Raw genomic sequence first — 22,117 nt, 5'->3', positions numbered from 1 at the left:
GAATAACGACTCCAGGGCTGCGTGATCTATCTATCGTACCAAACTAAACGCTCAAATGATTAACGAAACTATCTGAATGAAACAACAACAGGAGGCACCTAGTTCCAGAAAATGCTTCCTTTCAATTTTGCATCTAATTTGAAGTATAACTTCTTTCAAACTTTTATTGAAGGCTGACTTTCTCTTTCGATCCTCATTTAGAGGTGTCATTCATAAGCGATTTTCTTGGGATATAAAATGATTAGAGAAATAAAGATCAAGAGACCTAAAAGCTTTTATATATATTTGGTTATGTTTCAAGAAAATGTAACTGTCTTTACCATTACTTAAGTCACTGTTTTTTTAACTCTCCATAACACCATGGAGATAGACACTTACACATTCGTCTGTTTATGTGTTTCACTAATTGCTTTATACTCTTGTTGTCTATTATTTTCTTTTATTGTTATATCATTATCACAAAATAATCTGCTTATAGAAATCGTTAATTCTGAATCTTCTTATTCGAATGAAAGATTGTAAGCAATAGCAATCAGATTATAGACAATTAGTCCCTTAAGACGCCTATTACACACGAAAACTAATGGTTCGAACAATAATTGATTTAGGTGAATTCAGTGTGTTCCATAGCGATTTCCTTAAAACCACGTGAAACTACAAACATATAGTAGCACCGCAAATAAGTACAAAATGAATGAGAATATATTAAGAAACATAGGGTTTCTATGAGAGAATTAGAGAAAAAGTTTACAGAAAATAGAATTTATTGAAATCTTTCAATGAAGATTATAACGTGTTATAGTGGAACGTGTTGCGAATGATTTTAGAATTCTGGGAAGACCATTTTCAATGTAAATACCCGAACTCATCCGTAACTCCGTACAATACGAAGTACACGAAACCCTGCACGACCAAAGAACGTTTAACGAAACAGAATACAGCGTTCGAGGATCAACTCCAATTCGTTTCCGATGCTGTCATGGCGTTCGCCTATGCCTTTCGGTAATTCAATTTTCATTGCTTCTCTTCAAGCGGAACAAGTGCTACATCTAAACTGTGAATGTGTATGCATGAATAATAATAAAGCAAAATATAATACTAATATAATACTATACTATATCAAATATAAGATACTTCTGTTCAAGCTTCGCTTCGTTATTATTGCTGAAACATCTGCAATCTAGTTACATATTTCTCGATGAACACGTAGATTTTTATTGCACGTTCAGGGATATGCACAAAGATCTTTGCGGCGGAAAACCTGGACTTTGCGACGCGATGAAACCTACTAACGGCACGGAGCTCTTAAGGTATCTTCAGAAAGTATCCTTTGAAGGTAAGAATGCAAATGAAACTAGAAGTTTAAGAAATCCTCGAAATGATAAAACTTCGTGTTCTATGGATTACTAAAAATATTTATAAAGATGTCGAATATCGATTTCGATTTCGTTGAAGGTCTGAGCGGTGACATGTTCAAATTCGACAAGAACGGAGACGGGCCAGCTCGATACAACATCATACACTTCAAACAGGTAGAACCTGGCAAGTATAAGTGGGTTCGAGTCGGCAATTACCTCGAGGGTACATTAGATTTGGATATGCCCGGTAAGTAGTAAATTGGTCGTTTCGCAATCCTGTCTTTTTCTCGCGAAATTGAACAGCACCTGTGCTCTCGCTACCTACTCGCATATTCCTTGCAGAAATCCAATTTAAACTTGGACATCCTCTGCCACCGGAAAGCGTGTGTTCTCTACCCTGCGAAGTCGGCCAAGCAAAGAAATACGTCGAGGGTGAGAGATGCTGTTGGCACTGCTTCAACTGCACTCAATATCAGGTTTGTGACCTGATATTCGCTCCACGGATCGTTTCGGTTATCTTAACGCGAAATATTTTCCATTCGACGCCTGATAATTTGTTTGCGTCGAATTTTCCAATTTTGTCACCCAACGACCTGTGGAATAGAATTTCATTTTCAAAGGTGAAAAAATATTTCAACCGAGTTCGAGTTGACATTCCCTTTCATAGACGTATTTCTGTGACATACACGGAATAGACAATGTTTTTTCGTACAGTAAACAACATGTTTAATAAAAGAATTCTTTCAGAATATTACTTTTCCTCTACAATAGCTGCATAGTGATTCTTGAAGGAATTTTTCTATAATATCAAATAAGTATCTAAGTCATATTTTTGGCCCGCCCCTATATTACTTAAAACGTCATTCGCGCATTCGTTCTTCGTGGATAACTTAACAGACAACGTACGACTTCGATGCAACGTAGAAGATCGCCTCTTTGAATCTCTAAAAGGAACTTTCTCTTTAAGCGTTCTACCTCTCGAGCAGCCACTAGAATAAATATAGCACGGAGCTGCCTTGGGCGAGTTTTTCGTGAAATTTGAATGTCTGTTAAACAGATACGACATCCAATAGACGAGAACCAATGTATTCCTTGTCGTCAAGGTACAGTACCTGACGACATGCATTCTGCTTGCCGTGATATCCCCGAGGAATTCCTACGACCAGAAAGCGGATGGGCGATAGGGGCAATGTCTTTCTCTGCTACAGGAATTCTAGTAAGTAATTTTATTAAATGAGAAATAATATATTTACGAAGGAAAATATAAACGAATAGCTTACAGAGAAAATTAAAGGAAAGATAAGAACTAGGGTAGCAAAGAAAAAGTTTCCTGATAAAGATCATTTGTTCTAAAAACATTACATGCTGCAATCTACAGTATACACACGATAAAATAATCATCAGTCGACTGTTCAACTGCGTAATATGCAATTTCAACAACAGTGGATTAGGTTAGTCGACAGTTTACGATAAAACTGCTGCCACAAAAACTATTTGCATTATCGATCCCGTTATTTCATTGCTCGAATTATTTTGCAAATATCAAAATGGTAGCACGAAGTTGCACATTGAGAATTAAGGTTATCTTGAAAACACATTATATGAACGATATGGGAGCAACCATTGACGTATTCATATTTTATATATTCATTCTCGAGATCCAAAGTAACGATGATCCAAAAATATTGATCCAAATCTATTTTACTGTAAGATATCTTTCCGCTCTTTTTATTTTTTATCAGAATAATTGGGATCTATATATTTTGCATTATAAATAAAGAAGATTTAATAGTGAAAAATATTCTCATATCTTCAAGTCAAATAAATCTAAGTCCAGACAGGCTCCTAATATCTTCTCTGTTCTCTTACGTTCCTTTTCCTTTTTCCCTTCTCTTTTTATCACCTTTTGTATTTTCTGTTCTTTCTTCTCTTCTCGTCTCTTCTTTTCCTTCCACTTCCTTCCCCTTTAACTTCTTTTCCCTTTTCATCCATTCTTTTTTCTCTCCTCACCTTTCTCTTCCTTTCTTGTCTTTTTCTCTTAAAATGAACGCTTTAACCATCAAATATCCATATCCATCAAATTCCTCATAGCTCAAACCAATAAAGATTTGAATAAAAGCAAACGCCAATATAAAAAAACACGAACGTCTCTCTGTCGACAGATAACTTTGTGCGTCTGCGGCGTATTTCTGAAGCACAACGACACACCAGTAGTTCGTGCATCTGGTCGCGAGCTATCATACGTCCTACTATCCGGCATTCTGCTTTGTTATCTCGTTACGTTCACGCTTGTTCTCAGACCGACGGACATCGTTTGTGGCATTCAAAGGTAAGGGGTTAAAGATCCTAGAACAAAGCGTAGCCCATATTTCCTTCAGCAAGAAGCGACTTGCTGCCGACGAAAAAATTCAATTCCCCGTAGAAACGAGTCGGCCACAGAGCCGGCAAATTGACATTAACCGGGAAACGGGAATGCATGATCGATACCTGCAAAGCTAATAAAATCGAGGGACCACATTTCATGGGTGAAAGTGAATTAAATTCGGTTCAATTACGGGGAATCAAAAGAAGGATATAAAGCACGTCGGCAAATCTATTTAGAGGTCAAAGTTCAAAGAGGTCGTACTCGAAAAACTTCTGTTTTATTTGTATTAAATGACATTTGTTACAATGATGATCAGGCTATTATGATCGTTTGGAAAGTATCGTTTATTCGAAATTTGAGTAGCATATAATTTCAACAAATGTTCGACTTGCATCTCGACCTCGATAAATATTCTAATACACCAGAAAGGAGAGGATAATTTCCAGGAAATATTACATTCGAATAAAAGTCAACTGATCAGAATAGCCTGAGCAGAGAATTCAAGCATTTTAAGCATAGAATTCAGTTTAAAGATACTGACCTGTTTAATACAATAAATTTAACAGTGCATATAGATGAAACCGATACATACTGTATTGTAATAAAATACTATGTAGTTCCATTTAGAAAAACCTCAAATGATTCAACAAAGCACTCTCGATATTTTAGAGAAGATAAAAAGCTTCAAAATTCTCTTGTCCACTAAGAAAAAAAAAACAAAGAATTTCAATGTTCTTTTGTCTATTCGAGAAGAAAATAAAATTTTATCCAATTTTATCAAAATTTACTATCACTCACGTATCCCAGTAAATAATGAAATATGATTACGGTGAATTGATCGTGTATGTACCAAAAAGGATAACTTGTACGTAAACCTACGTCACAGGAACTACTAGAGACGAAACTATCGTTTCACAGATTTGCCGCTGGTTTCTGTTTCACTGTCGTCTACGCTGCGCTCTTAACGAAGACAAATCGAATATCGAGGATCTTCAATGCGAGCAAACACAGCGCCAAGAGACCATCTTTCATATCTCCACGATCACAACTAATCATTTGTTCCGGTTTAGTCTTCGTACAAATTTTAGTTAACGGTGTCTGGATGATAATCGATCCAGCTAAAGCGATGCATCATTATCCAACCAGAGAAGACAATTTGCTCGTTTGTAACAGTTACATTGATGCCAGTTACATGATCGCCTTCGCCTATCCTATCATGTTGATCGTCGTTTGCACCGTGTACGCTGTTCTTACCAGAAAAATCCCAGAAGCTTTTAACGAGAGCAAACACATCGGTGAGTATATATATGTTTGAGCATTGCCGTGTATACTGTGTATACCTGTTCAAACCTGTAGACCAACCATTGCGTCTAACTCCTTCATAACTTTTTACTTCTGTGCGTTTCAATGAGAAACTTAGAAAATCGAAAAAAAAAAAAAACAATGGGCAGTATAGTGACGCAAATATTACAGATTTCTTAGAATAAAGACATTTCTGAAAGTCTTCAAAATTTCAAATTTGTCTACCATCCATTGTGTTTAATCCTTTCACTGCTACCGAAGCACATTGAATCGCTTCAATTAAAACGTATAATTTAATCAAAAAATTTTACAATTTTTGACATGATCACATTTTTGTAGCAACGAATGCATCAAGCCTTTTCCATTTTGTATCGAATCTCCATAGTGATATCGAAGTCTGACGTCTTTAAATTCCACCGTAGAACTATGTCAACCTTTTACAGAACTCGTTAAAGCTAGACGCGCAATATTTCCCGACAGAAAATTTTATTAGCGGCGCAACCGGGTACTCTCGCAAAATTTAGGTCTGAAAGGCTTTAAGACTGCAAGTTGGAATATAACTCAAGCGCGAGGGTTCGAGCGATAAGTCCGCGTCTAAAACATTGAACTTCCCTTGAATCATAAACTTCAGCCTCCTTTTGTAGAATGCTCTTGAACGCACACAGAATCTTGAGACATTAATGAGAATAGTTCACTTGGATCTATGAGAATCGTGAGACGAAACAATGTGAGTAACGTTGCTGGTTTAGAATTCTCTTTTGTGCTCAAAAACTGCTGACTGCTGACAAATAAATATTCCGTTGCATAAATAAATTTGCATACGTATGCACAAATTTATACATGTTTCCTCTGTAGGTTTTACGATGTATACTACGTGTGTGATATGGCTGGCTTTCGTGCCGCTGTATTTTGGAACTGGAAACAATGTCGCGTTGAGAATCACCTCGATGTCAGTCACTATAAGCTTATCCGCATCCGTAACTATAGCGTGTCTCTTCAGTCCTAAGGTAATTCAGTTGACGATTTACTGCGACAAAATTTAAGATGTATAATGAGCTGCAAACTTTAACATTACGTTACTTTCCGACAGTTATACATCATTTTAATACGACCGGACAGGAACGTGCGTCAAAGTATGATGCCAGCCAGATACAGCACGACGAAAAGTTCTGCAGTCACGGCTACCAACGCTTCTAGCATGATAGCGCCAGTTACATTGACTGCGGCTACCTGCGACCAGAATAAAGCTGTCAAGAAACACATCGCCACTACTATAGACTGCTCGACTCAAAGCGAATGTGAGTATCCTCGACTTGAAATATTATTGTGAGATGATTTGAGAAATTGGAGAAAACCATATTGTTAGATTCTTTCATTTCTGAGAAGATTAACGCTTTCTTGTAAAAATTCAATATTTGAAGAGAACAGTTTCTTCAAGAACTTAGAATTCTTTCCATCGTGTGAATTACACGTCTTCTCGTGTCGAGATGCTGAGGAAAACTAATTACTTGATTAATCGATTCTTCTTTCTTAAGGCTAAAGCCTCGTACAAATTATTCAGTAATCAACTCTGTTGTGTAAAAGTAATTTGAAATAAATTGATAAATTACAGTTTGTCAAAACTCTGTAAATTTGTTATTTTTCTTTCGAGCTTCAAGCGGAGCTAAAGTTCTTTTGATGTGAAAGAAACAACAGTTACTAACTGACGATTGTTAGGCTCCTTAAACTAACAATAAGTTGATTTTCTTTAACTTTATCACGAGCGAACCACAAAATTCTTTCAAAAAAATAATTTCTTGTATCATTCTGATCCGATATTCTGATATAATTCTATATTCTTCCTTACTTTCTACGGCTACCTCTTAATAAACTTTTTGATAGACTCAATCTATTTTCTTTTTATCTAGGTGATCTGTTTCTCTCTAATATTGTTTTTAAAAGCTTCAATAATTCATGCACAATCTTTCTCATAATTACAGACATTTCAGCAAGCACCAAACACATTTAAAAATCTATTAGTTTAAGAGAGATTACTTAAATTCAAACAAATCCTATGTTCACATAACAATATATCACAAAATTAATAATTTTAACAAATTTTCGCTTCAACGTTAAAGTCTTTTACGAAATAATTCCTCTAAATGGTTTAATATTTTTCAAAAAAATACGTTTCTTTAATTTTTTTTAGAGTATACACTCTAATACATTACATTTCCCGAGGAAAGCATTTAATTATCAACAAAGATTTTTAATTAGACAACCGGCTGCCTAGAACAGTTTTTTAAAAACTACTAAGCTTAAAAAATTATTTTTTATAACGCGTAACGTTCTTTATATATTCTCATAAACACACCAAACTGTTCCCTACATTAAACTTAAACATTTTTATTCTTTGTGCAAATTAATTAAGATCCTAGTAACAAAAACTATCTTTGTCTACGTTTACTTTTCGTCCGGAAAAGAGAAGCTCTAGCATAATAAATTTCAAATTTTTGTTTCAAAATACTCATCGTATTACATCATATCATGTGTTTGCAATGATATCGCAGAAGAAATGTATCTAATTAAATCATGAAATTGTAGAATCACGACAAGGACTATTTTCGTAGAACTGGTCAATTTTCAATCGGTCTAATTTCAATCAGAATAGAAATTATTTTGTATAATATTAATTCCATCATACGAGTCTCGTTTCTGACTGCGTATTTGAATGTATTATTGTCTTGGTTTTATAGGGATTTTCTATGGAAAATTTAAAGAAGCAAAAATGCGCACATAATATGCAAAACGTTATAAGATGTCCAAAGTGCGATACTCGTTAAATAATATATTTAATAGTCAAAACAAATTTCCGCTTAAGTTCTATTTTTCCATATGGGTTTATACAATTATGGATTTGTATAAATGTCTGCAATCTAATTATGAGCTTAAATTTTACAAATCTGATAACGATCGTTTTTGTTATAAATCCCTCAATTAAAAGATATACTTGTTTATAGATTACGAGCTGAAGGATCAGAAAAATGGCAAACCATCACCCCCTGTCGTTTCCCGATCCACTCAGACTACTACCAATAACGACAAAGATTCGAATGCAGTGATATCAAGCAAAGAATCGAAGGAAAGTACCACAACAACGAAACAATTGAATAACAACGCGCGAATAGGAAACGGGCCAGTAAATCAGAGTGAGGTTTCATTATAGCATCAAGTTTCCATAGAATCAGCAATTTTGCCGGCGACTTTGAAACCAATTTCAAAAAAACCCGTGGTAGTTTGAAGGGACGCAAAATGATATTAACAAATATGACGTCTCGATATTTTGTAAATACGACTGAACGTGCTTCATCATATCGATATCGATACGCATCGTACGTTTAAATTCTCTTTAAGGCTACGCTTTGAACGATGTTACGGCTGGATGAAGATGAATGTGCAAAAAATATCGTATAAATTCTGCTACCATACGTTCAAAACGAATTATAAACGATATTGAAAATTCGTCTCGTGTATGGACGATGCTGTTAGCGAAAAAAAAGAAAGTATCTCAAATGGAATTAAATTATCGAGAAACAGGATAAAACATATGGAACGAAACGACATTCGAAGGGTATTTAAGAAATTGGGAACATCGATTTTGTTAATTACCATAAATACACGAGATCACGAAAGCGCTAGATGCAACAAATTGCACCGTGCCAGACGCATAATTATCGATCATGATCAATTGTTAAGTGGCGTTTTAAAAACTGCTCTGGTTTCTTCTGTGATCATAGCGTAATACACGTAATAATCACGTGAGATACATAAATCTATTTTGTACATACACTATCATTTCATAACGTTTGTGCACATTAACACGAACCATTTATCTGTTAATTGAATTAATTGAAATATTGTAAATATCGTTAGTCGAATTCGTTATTGTGTATAAAAGAAGAGGAAGCAGGTTACGTATGTAGAAAATATCGTTGCCAAATACGATTACATCTAAACGATCTTCTATTAAGAATTTTTGTAAGAAAAATATTAAAAAAAAATAAGTAAAGACAAAAGAAACGCTAATCGTTCGAGAATATTATTCGTCGATTGTTCTGTATATAAATTTCTCTCTGTAAATATTCAATGAAATAACACACACACATGGGTCATTCGAAAGGATAATTACACGATTCGAAGCTAACAGCTAACAATATCCTTAAAAAAAGAATTTCCAAGTGTGACTGTACGAACGTAGACCCTTAGATAATCGTTTCTTCTTTTTTTCGATATTTTCTCTGCAGACTATAGGAATTGCTACACGTAGAATTAGAAAAAAAAAACGATGCAAAGATTGCGTATCGATCGGAAACATCGCGAAACGTTTTCTCGTAACATCTAGTCGCCCTAATTTTAATCTAACGTTAACGCTTGATCTCTACATAACGAAAGAGAAAATCTAAGCAAACCAACGATGAAACATATGTTTCGTAGACACTCTAATGTACATACATACGTTAAGAACTCCTTTTCGTAGAGTCGCGGTCATACGATAAACATATCCAATTTAACTCGTGTACGTAGTTGTTTTTCGATAGCGTTAATTATTCAAGAAATAAGAGTTGTCGACTACTTCAAACAATTCGTTCTGAACCGTTTTATATAGCGTCGACCTATTCCCGCGCGTGTGTATAAAAGATTTGTAAACGTTTTGAATTTTTATAGAATCGAAAAGGGTGTTTTACGTGTCGTACTTTGGATACAAATAAGCCCAGTATCCATCGTTTGGCACTGACCCTGTGTTTCTTTAAAAAAGCAAAATCATATTCAACAACGATGCTTGATAAGATAAAAAGTTTAACAGATAGCCGAGTGTTGGAGTTAATTAACAATTTCATTGAATAAAGAAATTCTGGACAAATGAAAGCGTAATCGCTATATATATGATACAAATACGTGGAACGTAAATGTATTTTGACTGTTGTTCGAACGATTGTATTTGATTTGAGAGTATGTAAATACATTGAAAATATGTGATTGTAGGTACATAAAGACGATACCGTTAAGTATTAAATTATGAAAACGAAAACATTAGTTCGTACGGAACCAATTTAGCCGTAATTAATTCCATAAGAGTTAAGACTTCGAATACAAGGTTAAAATGTCACGCGTTGAAGAATTTTACGATGCAATGCAATGACAATGTCGAGAAAGAAAGAAAGAGGACTCTAAACTAGTTCGCGCGAACTATTTACGATTTAAGGATATTTTAAATACGTACGAACACTGCAGTAGAAAGACACAAATTTACATGATGTTACATTAAATTGTATGTATGTATTCGTTGAAATGATCGAAAGATAACGAGAAAGAAAAACAGTCGTCGAAATAAAATCACGATCGTGGAAATTATTTTATCCATTCATATTATCTTGTTCCTTTTGTCCCTGAATTTAGTAAAGAAAGCTTGTTAGGCACGGTTATATTCAACTTTTGATTTCCATGAGCACTGGGCCCATTTTCAGCCTTGGTCGGATAAGCCAAGTTATCTGAATTCGAGCAATTTAATTCAAGTAACTAGAAACTTCGTTACTAGTATCAACCCGTTATTTTCTTGACTTGAAATATTCTTTTATATCTCTTCACTGGACTTTGTCAATCAAGCCACTTGGTTTCGAATAATTTGAAATATTTTAACAATGCAAACATATCATTTTCTTCGATTTTAAATATGCGTTAAAGTTTCAAGAAAAGCTGAGACTCTTTAAATTATTCCTTAACTTGAAAGGAATGATAATAATTATATTTTCAATTTCGTACTTACTTATATTGGTTCCCAAAATCAAATTTGTTCAAACTTTGTATTAAACCATATTTCACATATAATATTTTTATTATATCTCGTTAACGTTTGACATTAACAATAACAATCACTCTCTTCAACGCAATATTCCTTTAGATATCCATTTGAAGTCAGGTTACTTGAATTCAAACGACTTGATTTCAACTAACTTGACCAATTTGAACGAGGCTTTACAATAATGACGTGTTAATTTTTAGGATCTGTTTTATTTCTCAAAAAGTACAAAAAGGTTACAGAGAAAAAGATGCACTGTACGTATAATGACGTGGATACAGACAGACAGACAGACAGACAGATAGAATCCAAGATCGAGTTGGTGATATGCCACGAGGTTTCACCTAAGATGAACTTCTCAATTTGGCTCATCGTTCAGTTCATGGTGCCTTACCGGATTAGTGGATCCTGAAAATCCCCATTAGGCGTATCATTTGTGACTTGCACCTATTATACACATTGTTACATTGTGAGAAAAACAGGATAAATTAAGATTTTCTACTGTTAAACAAACGCCCACTCTAGGACAGAATAAAACTTTACCATGATTTCCGGTAGCATTTATTTCCAATAAGCTAGATACAAAAAGCTTATCTACGAATAATGAAAAGTGTAAAAATAAGGAAAATTCCCATAAATCGAAACGGGAAACTGATATTGATACTATTATCTATTTTAAACTCCTATTTACTCCTACGCTAAGTAAATACATCTACAAAGGGAATATATTACGAACCAAATTTATTTTAAGCCTTACGATCACTTGTAGCACACAGACGTGAAGGAAAGGCGTTAAAGGGTGCAGAGAAATAGAAAAACCTCGCTAAAATAAATTATCTTTTTATTCCATTAGCAATTACAACGTTTTGTAATTCGACTGACATTTCTTGTTCACTAAGCAACGTGTCGTTCGTATACCGTTTACATCCTCCTAAACACACAACCTTCCCTTTTCTCTTACTTTTTTTAATAACAATGATCGATCCGACTAGTTACACTTCATCACCTCTCGTGACGGCTACGTTATATATCGTCTTTGTAGGGAAGAAGAAAAAAGACAATACGAATGTTAACAGAGACGATGAAAACGATTAATACTGTATGAGACACATTTAAGCAATTCATCACACTGAATTCTAACGTCATCCAATGATGACAATATTCTGTGTAGGCACGGTACAATAACAGATATGCAGATTCATTGCAACAGCTATCAGACTTACCTATAAAATTTGTCAAATCCCTGTTTCGTTATCATTCACACCTTAAAACGCAAAATATAAAATCTTTGGCCTGACTAAAAAAAACTCTCGTACATGCTATACGTTTTACAAAAATTTGAAAGCTCATTCGTTATAAAAGTACCTTTCTTTTTCTTTCATATAAGAGAATGTTCGTCATTTTCTCTCATTTTTTAAGGTATCGATGTGAGGACGATCACAATTGTGTTTCTCCATGTATCATGTGACATGGTTTCGTTCGCGATTTACATTTGTCTGCTTTGAATCGCTGACAATAGATTACTAATTCGATATTAAGTTTAGTTGCAAGTACGTGTTTAAAACGATTTACTCAATAATGCTCGGTAATTTTCTTTGACAATAATTTTAATTTCTTAACCACAGCTAATCTAGTGTGCAGTAAAATAGAGAATTTGCGATTATACAATGAAAAATTCTTATACTATTTAATAATAATGACTGAATTACTTTTCTAACACAAAGTCGCTAAATTAAAATATACTTAGTCTTCCAAGAATGTCAATGATAAAATATAAAATTTATTAATAATACCGATTCGAAACCTAAAGCCAGGTACAACGTACAAATAAATTTATAATTTTCCTTCGTTCCGTCTCAAATATTTAAGTTACCTTATCCTCGCATCTGTTAACTCAAGTTATTACTTTAAAAAGAACGAATAAATTTGTTTATATATTACCCTCTCCCACTTTCTTTCGATTTTCTCTAACACATAATATAAACGACAATTCAGAAAAAATTTGCAACTTTAATGTAACAAAATCTTCATATAAATATCATTAAACAAACATAACAGTGACTTATAATGCCATATCTCATTACATATATTTACAAGATTCTCTTTTAAAATTAATGAAAATTCAATCCATCTAGAATCTGGTATGGTATGCCAAAATATGACAATGAACTTTTCCCTTTGTTCACAATGGTGCTTCTTAATTGTATTACCATCATTGTTTATCGCAGTTTTACATAGGCTTGCAAGGGTTTTAATGCAGATTACATGTAACAACTACAATCCTATCATCGATGAGATACATTTTGTATAATAAAAGATTACTGAATTGTCTTCCAGAACTTACCACTGCCTTTAATACCTTTGACCTTTTGTTGCTTCTTCTTTGCATCCGGTGGAGCTGACAATGCTTCCCTGCTTGATTCGCTTCCTGCAGATCCAGAACTGCCTCCGGCCATATCAGCTTCCTGCACACCACCACCTCCAGCTTGCGCAGCAAGTGACTTCTTTATGTTAGCAATCTAACAACAGAAAAAATAGAAATTTATCAGCACAAGCATTTGTATTTTATCAGAGTACATGTTACTTACATCTCTCTGTATCCTTTCTTTGTGATAAGTAGCCTTTTGTTTTTCTACGTTAGCTCTTGTGACTTGTTCCTCGATACATGCTAACACTGTATCACAAGCCTGACCCCAAGCAGCTAATGTCTCAGCCACAACACCTGTATCGTCAGGCCTAACATCGCGTCCTAAACCAGCATAATCCACCTCTAACTGTGAATTTTTTTGGTCTAATTTACCATGTATTATGTCTGCATAGATCGCTTCTATTATTAAGTCCTCTAAATCTCTAACATTTTTTATATCTAACTCTTCCAATAATAAAGAATATGGTATGCATCTGGACTTTGTGGCTAATGTTACAATGGTCAGATGTTGGAGCTTTTTCTTTTGAGTGGCAGTCAATTCTAAAACCTTATCTTTATTTTCTAAATATTCTTTATAAGTCCCATAGGCAAATAAATTCAGAGTATTCCAATATTGAACATAAGGTCCATTCTCTAATTCTTTGATATTAGGCATATCTAATAACTCTCCAAATACATGCACTCCTGGTGTCTCTACCGCTTGCTTAATAAGCTCTATGGCAGCTGCTCCTTTGGCAGTTTTTGCTAACAATACAAATTGCTCCAAAGGATTGCTAGTTGACTTTTCTGTGGTAGTTCCAGCAGTCATATTGAACCTGTTGAATAAACATTAATCAATGGAATAAACCAACGTGTTGGTACCTAACAAATCTCCTAAAAATAACCAAGAAAAATCCATTACTATAACCACAGACTTATAAAGTGTCTATTTATAGATTTGTAATCCATTCAGACTTAAAAGTAACATTATATATGATAGGTTAGAAACTGCTCAATTTTCATATACTCTTCGCTCTAATATTATTACCGAGATTCAAAAGCCATTTCGTTAATCAAGAAAATTTAAACAGAGCACACGTTCATTACATAAGGTGAACTTACTTTGTTCGATGTTTACAAATATCGAATGACTTTCCCTATCGTATATGCTTTCGGAAGTGAGCAAGCATGTATGTAAATACAATCGTGCAAGTCGTACCACAGAAAAGGAAATGGTACTTTCACCAGATGACGATCTCTACGAACTATTGTCTTACGAAAAAGGCGAATGAAGAATGGATAACGACAAAATATTATACAGAAGAATCATTGAAAGAAAAAACTTGACCCAACATATTTCAAGAGAGAATCAATACGTTCTTTGCGAAGTTATTTCGTTTTACGTGGATGTTGCCAGTACTGACAAACACTGGCTCGTGCTTGGGATAACTTCAATGTGTTGTACTCTGTTTGACAGAAGAGAGGGGAATGTGTTGTTCTCCGCGAATGCGAACGGTTTATGTTAATAGTCTTTCCAAATGATCGTGCTGTTTGATGGGAAATAGTGAACGGAAAAATTTCAAGATTGCAGTTCGTCGGACGATACTGCGCTTGAAAATTCCTGGCAACGGATAGTACAAAATGAAGCCTTTAATCGAGTTCGAGGAATGTTTGCGAGACACGCCAAAGTTTCGGTGAGAATCACTTGAAAAATCTACGCTTCTATCTCTGTGTTTGCTTAGTGTGCTCTACTCTGTTGCACTCCATGCACGCGCAACTTCGAATAATATCACTTAATGCACCACATTGATAATGCGTTTGATTAATAAAAATAAGTATCTTGCGAATATTACTTTCTTATTTCGTAGATCCTGCATCGAGGAAGTAGAGGCAAACGTTGATCTACTCGAACAAAAATTAGACAAGGTATTCATAAATAATTTATAAAAAAAGAGAAATGAGGTGAAAAAGATATGAAAGTTTTTTCTAGCCATATTATATTATTTATAGTAATGTAAAAAGGTTATGTTATTTCGTATTACTCCAAAATAAATTATTGATACTATAAATTACTAAGGGAATTTAAATGTAATAATTTTAACTGTCAATCTATTTTGACAGTAGTTTCCTGCATTGTCAATTACATTGTAGTAGACTATGTTACATAAGCAATCTCATAGCTATCAAAAGAATTATTGTGATAATCATCTATTTTCTGAGAAAAGCTAAAAATAAAAATCTTTACAGGTGTTAAAAAACTGTAGCCAGATGATTGACACTGGAAAACTTTTTGTAGGACAGCAAAGGTATGTTATGATTTGTAAATTATATGTAATTAATGAATTGGAGTTACATCATGGTTAATAGAATCTTATAACAGAGCCATAAATATTTGATTGGTTGTATAAAATATGTCATTAAGGAACTACTGATCGTTTCAAGTGAAATATATTCAATGATAAAATGGAAGAGGGTGATACCAAGCAATAGAGAAGAGTCAGGAAACATATGAATTACAGCTCTGTTGAGAATGACTCATACATATGGTAGCCAGTTTAACATATACAGTGATACAGATGAAACACTTGCTGCTCAGGGATTATGCACTTCCTATTGATCTTTTATATTATGTTCAAATAAAAATATTTTTTTGTAAAACAAACATTTTTGTATTATTTTAAATACTTTTTAATATAACAAATTACCCTTAATGTTGATATTTAATTTATGTGATGACTCTATTTCTATTTAGAATTTTTCTAATCTATTTATTTAAAAAGATATTAAAAAATTACTGTATGCATTGTTTTGTTTCCAGCCAATTTGCCAATAGCCTGTGGGAATTATCTCTTTACTTTACTGATGATTCAGAGATAATGGCCTTACTCAATAAACTAATTCATGCTTTACAAGAAATGAACAAGTTTCATACTATTTTATTAGATCAAGCATCTAGGACAGTAATTAAAGATCTTAACTCATTCATCAAAAGGTAATTTAACTAATTAATTACATAATCATATGTAATCTACATATTTATCTGTATACACATGTAACATTCTTAATATTCTTATTGTTCTTATATAACATTCTTATTATTTTTTAGTGACATTAAGAGGGTGAAAGAATCTCGCCATTACTTTGAAAAAATCTCTGCAGACTTAGATATAGCATTAAACCGAAATTCCCAAGTTCCAAAGTCCAGACCGGCAGAGTATGAAGAAACTTCAAATATTTTATCAGCTACGAGATCCTGTTTCCGGCATACAGCTTTGGATTATATTCATTCTTTAACGATGATACAAGCGCGTAAGCGACATGAAATATTGGGTACCCTACTTAATTATATGAATGCGTGTATTACTTATTACCATCAAGGTAGCGATCTAGCGCAAGATTTGGATCCATTTCTGAAAGATCTCGGGGAGAACTTAATTAAAATGAGGGCCGATTCCGTAAAACTCGAGAAAGAAATGGAAAATCGGCATATTTACGTTACGAATAGAGACTTAATACCTTCTCCAGTACCTAGTAATCCTAAGATGGAAGGCTACCTCTTTAAACGCACTAGTAATGCATTTAAAACGTGGAACAGAAGGTGGTTTTGTTTAAGAGACCATCAACTAGTATATAGAAAAAGGACTGGTGATAATGATTTCACTATTATGGAAGAAGATCTTCGTCTTTGCACTGTGAAACCAGTAGTTGACTGTGATAGAAGAAATTGTTTCGAAGTATTAAGTCCTACAAAGTGAGCAGTCATTAGTAATCATAATACAATTTGATATAGTGATAGATTATTTTATGGTTATACAGTCATGAATTTTCTATTTAGATGCTTTATTGAATTAAATAACTTTAAAGAATAAATTTAACTTATAGAAGTCACATATTACAAGCTGATAGCGAAGAAGCTTATTTAGCATGGGTAACTGCCATGCAGCAAGCGATTGGTGCTGCCATTCAAAGAGGTATGGGTGCTGGTACTATAGTTAGCATACGAGAATCACAGTCACAAAATGTTAGAGGATCGAACAGGCAACAGACAAAACCGAAATCAAGGTATATATCAAAAACTGTACTGAATAATTAATTCAATTTAAACCATATTTTTAAAATATCATAATTAATTTTGTTTTGTATAGAGTCTGGGAGCAAATCCTAAAAATTGCTGGAAATGATACTTGCTGTGATTGTGGTGGTGCTAATCCAAGATGGGCCAGTATCAATCTTGGAATTACACTTTGCATAGGTATAAATCACTTTTTCACGATAATGATAATTAAATTTTCTTCAAAACTTTCTTTCAACAATTCTTTCTTTTCAGAATGCTCTGGAGTGCATAGAAGTTTAGGGGTTCATTATAGTAAAGTTCGTTCTCTGACGTTAGATGACTGGGAACCAGAGATACTAAAAGTAATGGCAGAGCTTGGAAACACTGTAGTGAATAATGTTTATGAAGCTCTACCAATACCTTCTAATATTATTAGAGCTACTCCAAAATGCAATGGGTACGTAACACTAGTATAAAAAGCAATACTCACTCTTCTGCCAAAAGTAATAAATCTGATCAAAGTATATAGCTGAATGTTTGTTGTAAATTGACAGTAATATACGTGAAGCTTGGATAAGAGCGAAATATGTAGAGCGTAAATTCGTGAAGCCTTTAAGCAACATGATCTCGTCTGGGCAACACACGAGTCGCGATAAAATGCATTTTCGCAAATGGAGTGTCCGTAAATTGCGTCGTCGACCGCGGAGTTGCGACAAAATCGATAGCGCTAACCGCAACAAAACAACAACGTTATCATCCGTAAAAGAGGGTCATCATTCGACGAGCTCTGACGACAGCAAATATACATCGATCGAAAGTTTGAGTTCGGTCGATAAAGCGAAGAAAACCGAGAGAAATTCATTAAGCTCGGACGACAGCACGAATATGGATCTAAAGAATGATTCTACACTGTATGGGAAAATTTTAGCACGGCCACGTAGCGACATAAACGAAAGTAATCCTAAGGCTGTCGATAGCAATACGGAATCGAACATCGAGAACGAACTTCTTATTCCTGAAATCAAGGACAATACGATTGCCACGAGCAATTCGGAGAATAGCCTGTCGATAAAAAGCGAAGTGTCCTTAAGCACAGAGGTATCTGATGTGAAAGATACGTTTGAGAATAAAGACGCGGGAACGGAAAAACAGTGTAAAATAGAATCCGACGTGTTAATGTTCGGATGCGATTTACCAAAGCCAACGATCGATAATAGCTTAGAATTAAGTTCTGACCAAGATTCGACTGCCGGCGAAGATGAAGAGTTCACAGACGAGGAGGATATCGAGAATTTGCATCCCGAGATGCTTCTTTACAAAGCTGCTGCGGCACACAATCTTCCTGTGATGTGTGCAGCTTTGGCAGCTGGTGCTGATAAGTCATGGACGAATGTTAACGACAGAGGAAGAAACGCTCTGCATCAGGCAATTATAAGTGTAAGTATACAAATTGTTGTCTAAATTCTTTGATAATTTAATTTTGTCTAATACAGGGTTCTGTGATGTCTTGTGAATATCTGATTCTGAATGGAGCACGTATTAATTGTCAAGATGCTGATGGGAAAACACCACTGTACTTGGCTACAGAATTAGGTATATATCTTTTCCTGTTTGTAATAAATTCTATATTTTAAGAAGTTTACTATAAATTTGGTTATTTGTTTAAAATATCTAGGCCATACTGCCCAAGTATGTTTGTTATTAAAACATCGCGCCGATCAACACATCGAAGATGAAAGTGGTGTAAAGCCACTGTCAATAGCTGTAAAAGAAGCTAATGCGGACATTGTTACGTTGTAAGTGCGAAGTAAATTTATTTTATTAAGGAAATTTCATTGTAATTTCATTTTATGTATGTTTCAGATTGAGACTTGGTCTTCTAAACGAAGAGATGAAAGACTCGGAGATCGGAATCAGCGGCGATGAAACTTTCAACGACGTCGTTCGCGACTTCAGCCAGCTAGCTTGCTCTCATCCAGAACGACTGCAACGACGAAATGAAAGTAACAATCCGTCGCAACCGCCCGAATGAGGTTTAAGAACGTGCAAAGTTTATTTGCAAAATCTAAAAAGCAGGCTACAACGGAAGGAGAAGAAGGAGTGCGGTACATCGAAAATGTCGTCTTTCAGTTCCTTGCAGGGTAATAAAGTTGATTAATGAGTAATGAAGTAAGTACGAAGAACGTGATCCGAAGCTTTACGATATAAACAATCGAAAACGAGAAACAAAGACAACACCGTGGAAGTCGTACCTTTTAAACTTTGATCTCTGTGCGACAAAGGTTTATTGAAATTTATTAGCATTTTGTATTCCTATTAAAGAAAAAGAGAAAACAACACATAGCTAGAGAAGTATCACATGTACTGCGCGCGCGCGAGAGAGACAGAGAGAGAGAGAGAGAGAAGAAAGAAGAAAATATTATATTTTGCTTACACGGGAAATTTACGCTGTCCAGTGATAAAATATTAAGATGCCAATCTTTTTGTATACCTTCCCTCCTGGTTTCCTACCAAATATACAGAAAGAAATGTCGCGATAATAATTTGTGCGCGCGCTCTGTATATATTTTAAAGACGATCTTACAGATTTAAACAAATTTCACAACAGATATACCATATAGCATAAATGCAACCTGGAATTTGAAAAACTTTTACGAATACCTATGGCAAAGTGTAAATTGTATTACTAAGTAAATATTTATATATCGTTTATGTGATACGAAAGATACGTGACAAAGTAGTTTTAAATTCTACATTATGAAAAAGTTAATGGCCGACGCGTTTTCGATATGATATGGTCTAGCGGTGGAAGAACAATTTTATACATATATCTGTTTTTATATACTTAACACTACCAGCGATGTATGTGCGACTGGTACTAAGAAACTTATTCTTTCTTTTTCTTTTTTTAATTAAAAGTAGTGATTTCGATGCTATATAATTAGCATCGATTTAATTGTGACATTATAAATACATAGAATTATGTAGTTTATCTAATAGTTACATTTATAAAAAATTGTAAACTGCACCTATTAGATTACCAAAATAGAATAACAATAATTCTATATAGTTCCATATTATATATATATATCGAATTTGTTGCCAAAAATTAATCATTTGTACATACAAACTTGTAGATCTGATCGCTATCTGATGTTAATTCTTGAACAAATGCTTTACTTGTGCAAATCCTCTAAAGTTAACACTCGAGAAACATTATTTAAAGAAACATATAAAAAGTATTTGCATTTATAACATGTTTATAACAGGTTCAATTTCATTCTGCTTGCTGCGTTTTATCCATTTAGGACGGTTGAATTAGTGTTCTTTGTTTGTGACTTGTACAACGAATAAGTTATGCTTCCTTTTGTGCATATTTTAATACTATATAACTAACTATGTTGAACAGTATTTATGAGAAATTTATAGAGTAATGCATGATTTTCAGTCTACTTGTACGTAATAGAAAAAAGAAATTTATATAAGAATTGAAAAAAAAGAAACAATACCAATCATTGTTGAATATTTTTTCATTGTTTAAGTAGAGAGGCTTTATTGATAGTTACGATTCAATGGTACAATGTTGTGATCATTGACATAGCTTTGTAAAACTTCTTTCGACGAGAGCTTTTATGAAAACGATGGGCGAATGATTTTCAGGTTTGATATATTTTTTTATTTGATATAGTATTACCATAGTTTCTGTTTCGAATCTGGTATTCGATTATTCGATATAAGAATCTTTTTTAATTAAGAAACAAGACTACAGTGGCGTAAGCATAATTCTAACGAAATGAGATACTCATCGTTGCACAAGCGAATAGCAGCAACAAAACTCTTCTATAATCTATTTTTTAATCTACGATATACTAGTATTTTATTACTTGTTGTTTTTACAACGCAAAGTAATTTTAAGAAAAAAAAAAGAAATCTTTCGATTTCGTGACTGTGCGTTTTTCTACGCTTTGTTACGAATGATTTTTTATTACTCGAATTTTCATATATTATAAAAATTCTTTTCGTATGAAAAAATTAATTCTAGTACTTGTACTTTGTACTTAGTTCTTTTTTTTACCCGTTTTATACGTACAATTGACAGAAAGGGAGGACGTTTAAACTAAAGGAAAATAACGATATTACAAATTGTTTCCATTACGAATAAAAAACGTCTTCCAAGATGACAATTTCTTTTCTAGAAATCTAATATCATTAATCGTATAATTTCTTAATTGTAGAATCTTCTATTTGTTGAAACGTTGTCGATTATTGTAGAATCGTCACCAGTTACTGCCTAATTGCGAAACGTTGTTACAATAATTCCGCGGTACATACGTCTATAGGCAAGTTAAACAAACAGTATGGTTTCTCTGCTGCGCGACATTGTAATAAAATTGTAAACAGTCTAATTCATGTATCATACTTATACACAAACTTTACGTCATAAAGCAGTGATTATGCAAGTATACGTATTCTTTTTAATAATCCTTATCCTCGTAACTTGACGTTACAAATATTACGCAAATCGAGAAAGAAAGCAGGAGAAAGGAGAAAAGATGTTTAGAAAAAATCTATATCTTTCACGAACGCGCGTTGCAATTAAGCACAATCTTTCAATTCTTTCCGTTATTTTATCAAATTTTGTGTGAATAGAAGGAACTTACGCAACGCTTTATTTGTTGTGAAAACGATCGAAATTACGGCGCAATTTATGAACCGTAGATTGATAAATCCCCCATTAAACGAAAGAAACGCTTATGCATCGTGTACGCATAATTTACGCGTTGCTCTCTTGCCA

At 33.9% G+C, this 22,117-nt stretch overlaps 3 protein-coding genes across 7 annotated transcripts in view; 2 read left to right on the top strand and 1 right to left on the bottom strand.

Annotated features, from left to right (window-relative positions):
* Positions 1–10,398, top strand: part of LOC117216635 — a 176,719-nt gene extending 166,321 nt beyond the window's left edge. The window contains exons 6-15 of the mRNA XM_033463515.1: positions 828–1,002; positions 1,230–1,336; positions 1,456–1,605; positions 1,701–1,834; positions 2,416–2,574; positions 3,521–3,687; positions 4,642–5,018; positions 5,881–6,032; positions 6,116–6,323; positions 8,025–10,398. Coding sequence (XP_033319406.1) covers positions 828–1,002; positions 1,230–1,336; positions 1,456–1,605; positions 1,701–1,834; positions 2,416–2,574; positions 3,521–3,687; positions 4,642–5,018; positions 5,881–6,032; positions 6,116–6,323; positions 8,025–8,230 — 1,835 coding nt within the window. The 3' untranslated portion in view covers positions 8,231–10,398. The remainder of the gene's footprint in view (positions 1–827; positions 1,003–1,229; positions 1,337–1,455; positions 1,606–1,700; positions 1,835–2,415; positions 2,575–3,520; positions 3,688–4,641; positions 5,019–5,880; positions 6,033–6,115; positions 6,324–8,024) is intronic.
* Positions 10,013–17,831, bottom strand: LOC117216637 (COP9 signalosome complex subunit 7b). 5 transcript variants are annotated; one of them, XM_033463522.1, is made up of 4 exons: positions 17,813–17,831; positions 13,450–14,104; positions 13,206–13,380; positions 10,013–11,269 (listed from the first exon to the last, which is right to left on the bottom strand). In XM_033463522.1, the coding sequence occupies exons 2-4, from the start codon at positions 14,095–14,097 to the stop codon at positions 11,220–11,222; spliced, it is 873 nt and encodes a 290-aa protein (XP_033319413.1). In that variant the 5' UTR covers positions 14,098–14,104; positions 17,813–17,831; the 3' UTR covers positions 10,013–11,219. The 5 variants fall into 5 exon arrangements, with proteins under 5 accessions (XP_033319413.1, XP_033319408.1, XP_033319414.1 ...); XM_033463517.1 differs by lacking the exon at positions 17,813–17,831 and adding an exon at positions 14,391–14,691; XM_033463523.1 differs by lacking the exons at positions 10,013–11,269; positions 17,813–17,831 and adding exons at positions 11,686–13,143; positions 14,317–14,348.
* LOC117216636 (arf-GAP with coiled-coil, ANK repeat and PH domain-containing protein 2) lies at positions 14,714–21,785 on the top strand. Its single transcript, XM_033463516.1, has 12 exons — positions 14,714–14,962; positions 15,137–15,194; positions 15,516–15,574; positions 16,087–16,260; positions 16,375–17,019; positions 17,151–17,330; positions 17,414–17,520; positions 17,596–17,779; positions 17,877–18,759; positions 18,816–18,915; positions 18,998–19,118; positions 19,186–21,785. The coding sequence occupies exons 1-12, from the start codon at positions 14,910–14,912 to the stop codon at positions 19,352–19,354; spliced, it is 2,733 nt and encodes a 910-aa protein (XP_033319407.1). The 5' UTR covers positions 14,714–14,909; the 3' UTR covers positions 19,355–21,785.
* Positions 21,786–22,117: the final 332 nt, after the last annotated feature.

Source organism: Bombus bifarius, unplaced genomic scaffold (genome assembly GCF_011952205.1).
Source record: "Bombus bifarius isolate JDL3187 unplaced genomic scaffold, Bbif_JDL3187 scf7180000010271, whole genome shotgun sequence".
Classification (NCBI taxonomy): Eukaryota; Metazoa; Arthropoda; class Insecta; order Hymenoptera; family Apidae; genus Bombus; species Bombus bifarius.
Note: the sequence above shows the minus strand (reverse complement) of the source record. Positions and strands in the feature narration are given on the sequence as shown.